Below are 12,675 nucleotides of genomic sequence, written 5' to 3' on the forward strand. Positions count from 1 at the left end.
CAGCGAGGGTGACAAGTACCACTACACACTACGGTTCATAACCACTTTAGCAGGCTGTTGTATGCATGACCAATCGGCACACAGAGAAAAGACCCGCTTCAGCGAGCTGAGTTGCCATGCATGAAGCTTCTCACGAGCTGATTTACATTAGGAGAATCCCACCGGGAGGATTTACTGCCAAGGTAATGCAGGGCAGACAGCTACTACGAAGATCGAGCATGCCTAGGAATGGCCGATAACTTATCCACTAAATTCGGTAACCACAAGAACCAGTATACATATTGCCTTAACCTGCATGCCATATACCTCAAACTTTGGAAGCCTTGGATTTAAACCTGTTGAGAGGCTACCTTGCCACCGAGAAGCGGGGCGACAATACTCCAACCACCTCAAAACAGAACATGAAGCCTGTAGGTTTTGGATTACTGTGGTCGTCCGATGTGATGGGAAGCAAAGCTCCGGTAGTGTATAGGGTCCCTGACGCACGAAAGGTTTCTTAAGGTCGTAAGAGGCGACTGAGGCGATCGAGTGGTCAGGCTCGCTGACTTGGTTGACACATGTCATCGTATCCAAATTGCGTAGGTCGATGTTCATGCTGTTGATCACTGGATTGTCTGGTCCAGACTCGATTATTTACAGACCGCCCGCCATAAAGCTGGAATATTGCTGAATGAGGCGTTAAACAACCAAGCAACCAACCAACGATCGGTGTGACCACCATACTAGCCATCCTGCAGTGTCCAACAGTGTGTGGTTACATCACTCAGTACGGTTTCCTCGCCCTCAACAGCACTATGGGGACACTTGGCAGCAGTCATCTACCCATACTGGAGGTCGAACTAGAGTGACAAATGAACGATTAACACAGACTATCTCCATATGAAAGCGACAAGATATTAAGTATAAGAATAGCACTTGTCAAATCAGTCCCGGCAGAAATGCCAAATAGAAAATGAACTAGACGGACAGTAGAACTGACAACGAATCTATCCATCTACTGCTCAATTGGGTCCAAAATGATCTAACCCTGCTCCCTGACCAGGTCATCATGGGCTACGTAAGGACGAGAACTGGCGTGGACCACATCCTATCCATCTACTGGCGCCTGGATGTACAAGGACGAGCTACGTGGGGCGGGGCCTACGAAGCAGAAGTATCTGACTGCGGCACGAGAACTTCCACCAGAACGGATCCGCGTGGGATTCTCCTGGGATGACAAACAGGCGGGAGAAACGGTGAGTTGTCATGGCAACGTGTTGGTTATGTCTTTACCTTCTCTCACGAGGTCAGTGTCTACTGTATGTCAGAAGAATATTCCACAAAATAGTCCGTTTAGCAACACTAGAAGATTTAATAATAATATCTATATACAGTCAAAGCAAACATTTTCATTTAGTGACAAAGTCAATATGCTAACTTTTCATCGAGTGATGCCAGTTTTGCCGTACATGGCGAATTCCAATTCCGCTCGTCTCAGGTCTACAAAATGTAACAGGCGATCAGGAGTAAACACACAAAATCTGTAAAACACCACACGGTGTCATGGCGGTATCTGCCTCAAAGCCGTCACCGAAACACTGCAAACGGAAGGTCAAACACCCAACTATGGTTCCAACATCAAAGACACAACCATCCAATGTCCATTTCTTGGTTATTCATCACGTCAAAACGCCATCACACATTGGCGTACATTCACTTCGACCGGCTGGTTCGGGGAAACGTTTTTAATCACTTTTTTCAACTCTGTTGGTACTTGTGACACTACCATGAAGTTTACACAGATATATTTTGATGTTTAAACACAAACTAGTCCACTAGACACCATATGCCGTTTTGGGGAAGTTGATTCGTGTTCTAGTTACCCTTGTGATGCCGTGGATAATGCTGGAATACTGCTCAAAAGCAGCATAAAACCATACTCACCCACTCGTGTTACTCCTTGTGAAGCCCATATCTGGTGTCCCTCCGTGGTATTGCTAGAATATTGCTAAAAGCGGCATAAAACCATACTCACTCACTCGTGTCTCTCCTTGTTCAGGTGTTGCTGTACAAGCTGACCAAGAAGGACAAGTACAAGCAGGACATTGTCCAGACCTTCCTGGACTGGATGCCCGGCGGCTCGATCCCATACACCCCAACGGCCTCGCCTACAGACTGCAGTGGGGAGCCATCCGATATGCCAGTACGTACATTTCCACCCTGATACAACAATCCACTATAGTGGGGAGCCATCCGTGGGATATGCCAGTACGTACATTCCATTCTGATACAACAATCAACAGTAGTGGGGAGCCATCAGATATGCCAGTACGTACATTCCACCTGATACAACAACCCACAGCAGTGGGGAGCCATCAGATATGCCAGTACGTACATTCCACTCTGATACAACAACCCACACAGTGGGGAGCCATCAGATATGCCAGTACGTACATTCCACCTGATACAACAACCCACTACAGTGGGGTAGCCATCAGATGCCAGTACGTACGTACATTCCACTCTGATACAACAACCCACTACATGGGGAGCCATCAGATATGCCAGTACGTACATTCCACTCTGATACAACAACCCACTACAGTGGGGAGCCATCAGATATGCCAGTACGTACATTCCACTCTGATACAACAACCCACTACAGTGGGGAGCCATCAGATATGCCAGTACGTACATTCCACTCTGATACAACAACCCACTACAGTGGGGAGCCATCAGATATGCCAGTACGTACATTCCCCCTGATACAACAACCCACTACAGTGGGGAGCCATCAGATATGCCAGTACGTACATTCCACTCTGATACAACAACCCACTACAGTGGGGAGCCATCAGATATGCCAGTACGTACATTCCACCCTGATACAACAACCCACAGCAGTGGGGAGCCATCAGATATGCCAGTACGTACATTCCACCCTGATACAACAACCCACTGTAGTGGTGAGCAATCAGATATGCCAGTACGTACATTCCACTCGGTGAGGTATGCCATCAGATACATGCCAACCCACTGATACAACAAGCCCTTGTGGTGAGCCATCAGATATGCCAGTACGTACATTCCACTCTGATACAACAACCCACTACAGTGGGGAGCTATCAGATATGCCAGTACGTACATTCCACTCTGATACAACAACCCACTACGGTGGGGAGCTATCAGATATGCCAGTACGTACATTCCACTCTGATACAACAATCCTCTCTCTGAGGGAGCCCTAACACTTACTTTTGTACCGACAATAGGTATATGGCGGGTGCTACGGTAGAGTAAGACATGCTAACCCTTACCCCAAAATAACTGATCAAAACCTTTAGCAGAAACTCTGAAAATTGTCTTACAAGCAGCAAGTCATCACCAGTCTACGTCTCGACCGCGGGATGGCATGTTTCGCGTGACCATAAAGGGGTATTTAGAACAGGTGCAGAGACGGGTCACTGTCTACGTGTTCTTGAAATGCTAACCCCTGAAGCAGACCTCAAGGATGAATGTTATTATTTGCCCAAACTAGCAATCGATGATGGAGATATCGAAGATATGACTCAATAATCTGCCTTAATCATAAACCAGAATCCCTCGACCACTTCAACAGGCTTGGTACGATGAGTATGCCCACTGTAGTACTTACCTGGGTCATCCTTATTATGATTTAGGGTGAAGGGGATAGCTTAGTTGTTAAACCGTTCGCTCGTCACGCCGAAAAGTAGGGTTCGATTCCCTACATGGGTTCAATGTGTGAAGCCTATTTCTGGTGTCCCCTGTCGTGACATGGCAGGAACATTGCTGAAAGCCAAATTCACTCACTGGTGTTCCATGTAGATAAGGGTCAAGAGTGGCCCTATCTATCTTTTGATGTGCGTACCTGAAATGAGTCAAACCATTGATAGAGGGTTCGAACCCTGTTTCGCCTATATTACTTTTCCAGGGTATCAAACGATTACCCCTAAATTACTTGGCGCCTTCAACAGCATCCATCTACTGTGATTCACACAGTTCAAAACCCTTTCAATTTCTCTGCAGTTAACATGGCGTTCATTGCACTGATGGCAGCAGAAGAAGGCCTCAGTGCTGCGGCGTACAGGAAGTGGGCTATGAGTCAGGTTCACTTCGCACTGGGAGATGCTGGCCACAGCTACGTTGTTGGATTCGGAAAGAACCCCCCTCAACGCCCCCACCACAGGGGAAGGTAAGTTACAGATGGGTCTATACCCCTCAACGCCCCCACCACAGGGGAAGGTAGGTTACAGATGGGTAGTGGGTAGGGAAATCTACCTGGTTCATCTGTTGCTCACTAATATGTACATTTCCAATTTAAATTGAGCAAATGGATAAATATGTAAATATAAAGTTACATGTTTCAACTACCACATGAGGCACTTAGAAATATAAATGAAGCTATTTCTTTTGTTGATAAGTCATATTTACCTATCCTTCTAAATATTCAACTCATTAGCTGATGACTTCTGTTTAAGCTCCTGCCCAATGATGCCTGCTCCCTGTGGCTGGAACGACCAGCGCCAAGCGGGCCCGAACCCCCACACACTATTTGGGGCGTTAGTGGGGGGACCGGACAAGTCCGGGTCCTACTCCGACAAGCGAGATGACTATGTCAGGAACGAAGTAGCGTGTGACTACAACGCCGCCTTCCAGGGAGCAGTTGCAGGTGCGTGAACACAGTCAGCTTCATCCTTCCACAGGGTAGCCTGTTGGGTAACGTTCGCTGGTGCGTAGCCTGTCCACAGGGTAGCCTGTTGGGTAACGTTCGCTGGTGCGTGAACGCAGTCAGCTGCATCCTTCCACAGGGTAGCCTGTTGAGTAACGTTCGCTGGTGAAAGACCCTTGTTCGATTCCCTCATTCATTACGTGAGAAATCAATGTCCTATATCTACCGCCACAGTAATGATGGAAGTTTACTCAAATCGGTATGAAACCAATTTTGGTCACTCAGTGATAAGCCTGGTGTTTCAGTTAAAAACCATCCTATTTTTCTACAGGGTATTTTCTGCCTATCCTCTCTGGTGTTTATGTGAGTGATTCTTTGACATAAGGAATGTAGTGAGGTGATGTATAATGGAGAGTTGTGGTAACACGTGTATGCATCCATAAGGAATGTATTTTCTATTGTTTCAGCTCTGAAATCGCTGTACTTGAGGAAGCTATACCCGAACTAAACTCAACATACTTGTTTACATTATCATGGAATAAATACTATACACTTGTACACTTCTAATCCGAGTCATCTCTTTTTTGACACTTTAGATAACAATCCTCTGATACTGTCAATGTGCCTACGTTCTTATATAGAGCCAGACTTGCAGGCGTATAGTCTTTGACGGAGTCGTATTTGTCTGCTTTCTGACACAGTCATAGAAACAACACTGAAGCAATATAAAACATCCCTCTGGTGCTGTGTGTAGGGAAGGCAAGCGTTCTTAAGGCAGAACAGTGTGCTGTGATCGTATCCTCAAGCAACCGGGTTGTTTTCAGCCTATAGACACAACGTTTACAGGTTTTAGGGTGTTGTCACTTCCGGGGTGTACAGTACATATAATATCCTCAGACGGACAGTACACAGGTGGCAGAGTCTTTTTTGTGGCAAGGGACTTAGTTCAAACGTGCCTCTGTTCACCGGCAGATAATGGTACTAGAGATTGTGGGGTAAAATCTCCGAAGCTAGTAGAGAATGATATGTGGAATGCATGCGTATACACCACATGTGGGCCGTTTCTAGAACCTGGACGATACAACAATGACTTGGTTATAAAACGTTAGTCATAAAACCCAGCGGTATGCTGATCACAATTCTTACACATGGAACGCAGCTTTAAAGATCATGTGAATTTATGAAGATAAAATTCGGTACGGAGGTTTAATTATTATCTATCGATCGATGTAATCTGGCAATGTTATAATGTAATGTCAGAGAATAGCGATTCCATTGGGAGTAAAAGGCAAATTATTTGAAAATGAATTAAATGGATCACTGGTCTGGGTTTTGTACAAAGGCGTCTCGTAGATTCTTGGATATTATCAACGTTACAGCAATACCATATTATGAAGATATTTCGATAGATTTATGCAGTTCGGGATATATGAAAAATCAGAAAAGGCGTTGCTTAAGATGATTTCCGGGTATGTGTGTTTTGCTGGCTTTTTGGTTTGCTCTGAAACTGACCGCTAGATGGCATCTTTCGATTTATTATACGGTCAGCTTTGCCGTTTTATACATGCTTCAAAATTGCTTTATTATCAACACACCTGCCGTCGATGCGTGCATGCCGGCGTTGTAGTCGCACGCCACCTCGTTCTTCACGTAGTCCATTCTGCTGTCGGTGTAGTCGTCGCCCTGACCTGGGCCGCCCTCCATGGCGCCGTACAGGGTGTGTGGGTTAGGGCCTTTGTTAAGCTGGGCGTCCCATCCACATGGCGCCGGCAGCATCGGACAGGAACTGGTTGAAGGAAGCATGGAAAACTTTCATGTAGCAGATAGACACGTCCATATCATAATATAAAATGTCAAAAAATTCCTAGAAAATTTCATTTTCAAGAAGTGACCAGCCAGGTGAACAATATTGTTATACGACAACATTTTTATACGTGATGATGAAGTTTGTGATTAATGTGGAAGTTTGTTGCATTCCCAAACCAAACATTCATGTTTCAGACATACAGTCACGAGAACAAGTATACATATATACAATGAACACTGAGAATGTACAAACCTCGCTCGGTGATGTGGCTTCACGGGAGGGTTGACACCAAATCCGACAATATAGCTCCTTCCGGTGTCTCCGTAGGCGTAATGCAACTGCGACATCGCCCACTTCCGGTATTCCTCTGTGTGGAGGCCGTTGTCCGCGGCGACGAGGGCGATGAAAGCCGTGTTGGCTGGAAGTGACATGAGTGAGTGAATGGTGAGGCTCTTTAAACGGAATTAGTGTATTGATATACCACACCGAATATATTCACGTTTATTCAAACCTTCTGCTATACCACTGTAAATCTAGGTTTCGCTTAAATAAACGCATTTGTGAAACGATAAACCATTTGTAACTGCCCCGCTACGCGAGATAGATATTATGTCCTTTAACTGATCGCTATCTGTGCAACACAGATCATACGAACATGATGTTACAAACAGGCATATCTGAGCGCTCCCCACTGTAGTCTGAACGCCATGCACTTGGGACTGTAGGGGACATCTCCACCGGGAAGCCACATCGTGAACGTGTCCTCGATGTCCTTCTTGTATATGTCCTTCTTGGTCTCCTCATACAGCAGCATCTGAAGGACGAGGACATTGTGTAGGTAAAGATTTAGGATCATCTGCTGACGTGTACGCAGAGTGGAGTGAGTGAGTGAATGACAGTCATACTTGTATAATAATTGAGTGAGTTAGTTTTACGCCGCTTTCAGCAAAATTCCAATAATGGCTCATGGCACGATGCACTAGAAATGGACTTTACACTTTGTACCCAAGTGGAGAATCGAACCCGGGTCTTCAGCGTGGCGAGGGAACCACTATGCTACCCCACCGCCCCTCTCATTTCTTTGAATTTTTATTTCAGAGTATACTAAAACGAGCAACATGCACTGGTGAAAAATATATACACATATTCATTGCATACTGAGAATGTATCCACATGGCGACTGTTATCCATGGAACTAAATATGCCGGTGAAGGTTGATGATAATTTTTAATCATTTCATTCAGATTACATTATCCACACACTGGATGTTATATAATGGACCTGCATTCACCTATGACGGATGTAGAGGATACATTAAGACTGTATACCAGGTTTATATCCACGGAAACGGTAATATACTATTTACACTACCACCCCGTGATATCCATGTACTGTTCAAAGTGGCGGTAAATATACTAGGCACATAAAGAAACTGTGCATACAAAAATTTAAAATCTAAATTAATCAAACCTGTGTAGACACATAAGGATTTAAACTCAGAGATTAGTGACATGTATCCAACATGCATGCGCGTTCCGTGACGTCAGTGGGTTCGTCCTTGAGACGTGCAATACGTTGTTGCACGTGCATTCCGGGAAAGAGAAACAGAGCAAATGAATGCCACACAATACTGTCACTTTGGAAAGCTCAACCCCTGCCCTTGCGATCGTTCAAACAATTAAACGGTTATTGAAACGCATAGCATGGCAGGGCACACGTCTGCACAACGTCATGAGGCCATTGGGATCGTCCGTGGGGGAATGTCTCAACGACAAGTGGCTGCACATTTCAACTGCCACCGGAACACCATTTCTGCACTGGTGAGACGCTACCAGAACACAAATGACGTCATCGATCGGCCACGTTCTGGACGTCCACGTGTAACAACGCCAAGACAGGATATATGGATAAGGGTGACCCATCTTCGCCACAGGTTTCAGACTGCAGTGATGACTGCCCGAACCATCCCAGGAATTCGCCGTATCCACCCCAACACAGTTCGACAACGTTTACGTCATCACGGGATCAGACCACGACGTCCCGCCATACGGCCTATCCTGACACAACGTCATCGACAAACTCGCCGAATGTGGTGCCGAAATCATGTCCGCAGACCCTTGTTTTGGTGGAGAAATGTTGTTTTTACAGATGAGTCCAGGTTTAACATTTCCCATAGTGATGGACGTCAACGTGCCTATAGACGCGTGGGAGAACGTTATGCACAGGCCTGTGTCTTGGAGAGGAATCGCTTTGGTGGTGGTTCCGTGATGATTTGGGGTGGAATAACAGCACGCCAAAGAACTCCTTTGGTGATTGTTCAGGGCAACTTAACTGGTGTGGGCTACAGGGATCAGATTCTTCGACCTGTGGCAATTCCTTTTCTGCAACGTCATGGCCCTGGGTTAACATTCCAACAGGACAATGCCCGCCCTCATACGGCAAGGGTTGCTATGGATTTCTTGCAACACCACAACGTTGACTTACTGCCTTGGCCTGCAAATTCACCGGATCTCTCCCTGATAGAGCATGTTTGGGACGAGATGGATCGACGTCTATGCCGTCTTCCTCATCCGCCAGATAACGTCCTTGACCTTGCAACAGAACTTGAGAGAATCTGGCGTGACATCCCACAAGCCTTCCTTGCACGTTTGATAGGTTCTATGCGTCGTCGATGCACTGCTGTTCTCAATGCCGATGGTGGACATACCCGTTATTGAGCTTGTGACATGGCCGTTTGACCCCTGTCCCGCTTGTGGACTCGTGACGTCATTGTGATTGACTTTTCAATTGAAATTCTCCCGACTTGTTATGGTCTCAGGATCCCTCCATTAAAGTTTATATGAACCTTTGACATTGTTATCGTACTTATCAACTGGGATAATATTTTGACAATGCATAGTTTCTTTATGTGGCTAGTATATATAATTTGTTATTTCCAAACAATTTCTTAAACTGTAATAACTGCAGAGTTGAAGTCGTTTGGAAACTTCTTGAAAACTCTTGCTAACATTACACAATGCCATTTAGAAAGTGGTCAAATGTAAAATATGTACAAATTCTAGTACCTTGTTGGGTTGAGCCCCACCCGGGACTCGAACCCACCCCTGTTGCTAACAGTTCCTTGAAAATCGTTTAAATCATAAACTTTTTTTTAGAAGATTTATCCAATGTTTTTAACAAAATGAAGCTCGAATATATTTGATAACTGGTTCACTGTTGGTTTTGTAACCGCCCTGCTCGTGATATCACCCTCTCCGGATGTCATGAAAATAAACAAAAAACAAAACAACGTCAACAGTTCATCCTAACATCCCTCATCAACGCCAAAGACTGTCAGTAGAACAAACCGAGTCATTGTTGTCACAGACTAAAATATGTACCTGGGTTCACGACCAACCATGAACACCGGGTGTTACATAAATCTGCAGTCAGCAAAGCCTCGTCGTGGTCAATATGAAGTTAATGCTCCCGTCGCACTCTCATCCGGTTTGTGTATGCTGGAGGATAAGCTAAGCTGATATTAGCACAATGAGAGTAGTGTACCTGTGGCTGTCACAATATATGTCATTAATAGTGTGTTGATAGAGATACTCGATATTGGTCTACAGGGGAAGCTTGTTCATCCAGATGGTTCAATCCACTGCTGGATCAGGATGGCAAGTGGCTTTACATGTCTCTGAGCGTATTGACAGTTGTAGCACATGTACTGGTCTTTTGAAGAGACAGAACTCCGAGCCATGACCCAAACATACCCCATCGCCTATCAGTATCACCATACGCTACCTGTCAGCCATCACTGAGAACAAAGCCAGCACAGATGTCACCTTTTCCAGCGGCAAGGCTTTCAACACCCATCTGCGGGCCATTGTCACAAGCACCAAGATCCGGGTATGAATTGGTCTTCAGCAACCCATGCTTGTCGTAAGAGGCGACTAACGGGATAGGGCTCTCTGACTTGGTTGACACATGTCATCGTGTCCGAATTAGATCGGTGCTTATGCTGTTGATCACTTGATTGTTTGGTCCAGACTCGATTATTACAGACCACCGCCATATAGATGGAATATTGCTGAGTGCGGCGTTAAACCAAAACCCAACCAACCAAACCAACTCTATTAATTCCATTACCAATCAGTGCTTATGACCGATCAGAATAATTTACTTGTGGCTTCCATTTGTATATTGTTATTATCATACAGCATTAAATAATAATTGGGTCAAACTTTGTCATCTTGTTACTTGTGTTTTCTCACATATACATGTAGAAGCTCTTTTTGTACCCTATCATCCATTCACTTCTAAAGAAGTTGTTATCCATAAAGTTTGTCTATTTTGTATCATCCATTCAGCTGATGAAGGAGAAAGAATTTAGTCCGAAACCTTGTGTTTCTTATATGAACGCAGTTGACATCCAAACAATGTATCTGATAAGTATGCACGTCCAGGATTTGCCACTCCCACACAAGCTGCTGAATAGATTTCAAATTTGACGACAACCAGCAACCACCAGCAACCACCAGATTCAAGAACAGAATGTTGACAATCCAGGGTATCGCTTTGTGACAGAGAACATATAATTAGAATTAAAACCATGATCTGAAATGTTTGACCTCGCATGATTTTAGTTGATCTTGTCTGGCTGGCCAGATAATACGTTATTTCTGTTCTGCTCTTGGGACAACAAAACTCCTGATAAGATCTGACCTTGGTCAACAGCCTCCACAAAGATGATGTACCTATTTCCTTTCTATACATCTCGTCTAGGATTGCTGGGAATTGACATTTGCTAAAGGTTAAGATCACAAAGGTGGAAATTACCAGTGCATATAGGCAGAGATACCGACGGATAGAAAACGACCACCCATTGCAAATTTCATGATGTACATAACATTAATACTAAACGATGCATTACAGTCTTATGCAAGAAGTGAACAGTTAATTCAATCAGTTAAAACTCAAGACAAAATACCATGCCTGTATTAAATGCTGTCTGGTACAACACCTAGGTAATGTTTGAAATTGTCAGGTAGGGAAGAGTGAGTGTCTATGGTTTTACGCCGCTTTTTGCAATATTCCAGCAATATCACGGTGGGGGGACACCAGAAATGGGCTTCACATTGCACCCATGTCGGGAATCGAACCCGAGACTTTGGCAGGCATGAAATAGCCCGGGCTACCTCCACACTGTTTACCTGTCAGTAACTCGTATCAAAATGAGAATAACATCGGTTCAGTCCAAAGTAATGAATATCTTTCAAATTCGATACTTCCATAGTTATTTGGCGTATGATCAACGGTTGTATGTACCTAGATGGTCAACTAGATTAGTACCTCGACTTGTATTGAACCTGTATTCGATTTTGGTTTCCAAACAGCAGACTTATTTTTCCCTTTCATTCCAAAATTTTGCAAATCACCTGATTGACAAGAACGAACATAGCAGGGGCCTGCATGGGCCTTGTCAGGGTTGAGTAAATAGATAACGATGGCATAACTACAAGAAGGACTCCAGAAATTCTAATTTCGTCATATGTAATTAGGCGATGTTATTGAGTGAGTGAGTTGGGTTTTACGCCCCTTTTAGCAATATTCCAGCAATATCACGGCGGGGGACACCAGAACAAGGGCTTCACATAGTGTGCCCATGTGGGGAATCGAACCTGGGCCTTAGGCGCGACGAGCAAACGCTTCAACCACTAGGCTACCCCACCGCCCCGATGTTATTGAGAGAGAGAGAGAGTCAGCTGGAAATACCCATGTCCGTCTGTGAGGACATATGAAACAGGTCAAGGACCTTATCAACCTGGCGAAACCAACACGCACGAGTATAAGTGAGTGAGTTTAGTTTTATGCCGCGTTTAGCTATATTCCAGCAATATCACGCCGGGGTGCACGGGTATGATGATGACAAACCTAGAAATTGGAGGGAATCGAACCCACGAACAAAGGTTCCTGGATAATTGTGGTGCCATAGACGCCTGGATCACAGCCAGCAGTGTTGAGAGACAACAGTACATGGCTGTACAGGAGATCTGTCCCTAAATCAGGACTTGCGTGGCACTCACGGGTTTGAAGCGTAACATTTATGTCTTTTGGAATTTAAACATACTGGATATTTGTACCGTAGCCTTTTGGCAAGAAATTTGTTTCGTATGTCGGCTGTCTTCCTTACGTATCCCATTGCGGAGATGGTGGACAA

General features: G+C 44.8%; 2 protein-coding genes across 2 annotated transcripts; one reads left to right on the top strand and one right to left on the bottom strand.

Moving 5' to 3' along the window:
* Positions 1–1,109: 1,109 nt before the first annotated feature.
* LOC124267831 (endoglucanase G-like) lies at positions 1,110–5,236 on the top strand. Its single transcript, XM_046702825.1, has 5 exons — positions 1,110–1,248; positions 2,039–2,182; positions 4,027–4,192; positions 4,479–4,669; positions 5,137–5,236. Exons 1-5 carry the CDS (start codon positions 1,110–1,112, stop codon positions 5,175–5,177), a joined length of 681 nt encoding a protein of 226 aa, XP_046558781.1. The 3' UTR covers positions 5,178–5,236.
* A 1,002-nt stretch (positions 5,237–6,238) lies between these two features.
* On the bottom strand, positions 6,239–10,342 carry LOC124267840 (endoglucanase Z-like). Its single transcript, XM_046702832.1, has 4 exons — positions 10,301–10,342; positions 7,146–7,290; positions 6,729–6,894; positions 6,239–6,455 (listed from the first exon to the last, which is right to left on the bottom strand). Exons 1-4 carry the CDS (start codon positions 10,340–10,342, stop codon positions 6,239–6,241), a joined length of 570 nt encoding a protein of 189 aa, XP_046558788.1.
* Positions 10,343–12,675: the final 2,333 nt, after the last annotated feature.

This window comes from Haliotis rubra, unplaced genomic scaffold (genome assembly GCF_003918875.1).
Source record: "Haliotis rubra isolate DU_JTF1 unplaced genomic scaffold, ASM391887v1 Scf134, whole genome shotgun sequence".
In the NCBI taxonomy this organism is placed as follows: Eukaryota; Metazoa; Mollusca; class Gastropoda; order Lepetellida; family Haliotidae; genus Haliotis; species Haliotis rubra.

Excerpts from the sequence above, each read along its gene's own strand:
- LOC124267831 (XM_046702825.1), top strand. The coding sequence starts at position 1,110 with ATGTACAAGGACGAGCTACGTGGGGCGGGGCCTACGAAGCAGAAGTAT. Across the intron at positions 1,249-2,038 it reads AGAAACGGTGAGTTGTCATG|GTGTTGCTGTACAAGCTGAC; the intron begins GCAACGTGTTGG and ends CTCCTTGTTCAG. Across the intron at positions 2,183-4,026 it reads GGGAGCCATCCGATATGCCA|TTAACATGGCGTTCATTGCA; the intron begins GTACGTACATTT and ends ATTTCTCTGCAG.
- LOC124267840 (XM_046702832.1), bottom strand. The coding sequence starts at position 10,342 with ATGGCCCGCAGATGGGTGTTGAAAGCCTTGCCGCTGGAAAAG. Across the intron at positions 7,291-10,300 it reads AAGCCTTGCCGCTGGAAAAG|ATGCTGCTGTATGAGGAGAC; the intron begins GTGACATCTGTG and ends CTCGTCCTTCAG. Across the intron at positions 6,895-7,145 it reads GGGAGCGCTCAGATATGCCT|CCAACACGGCTTTCATCGCC; the intron begins GTTTGTAACATC and ends TGTCACTTCCAG.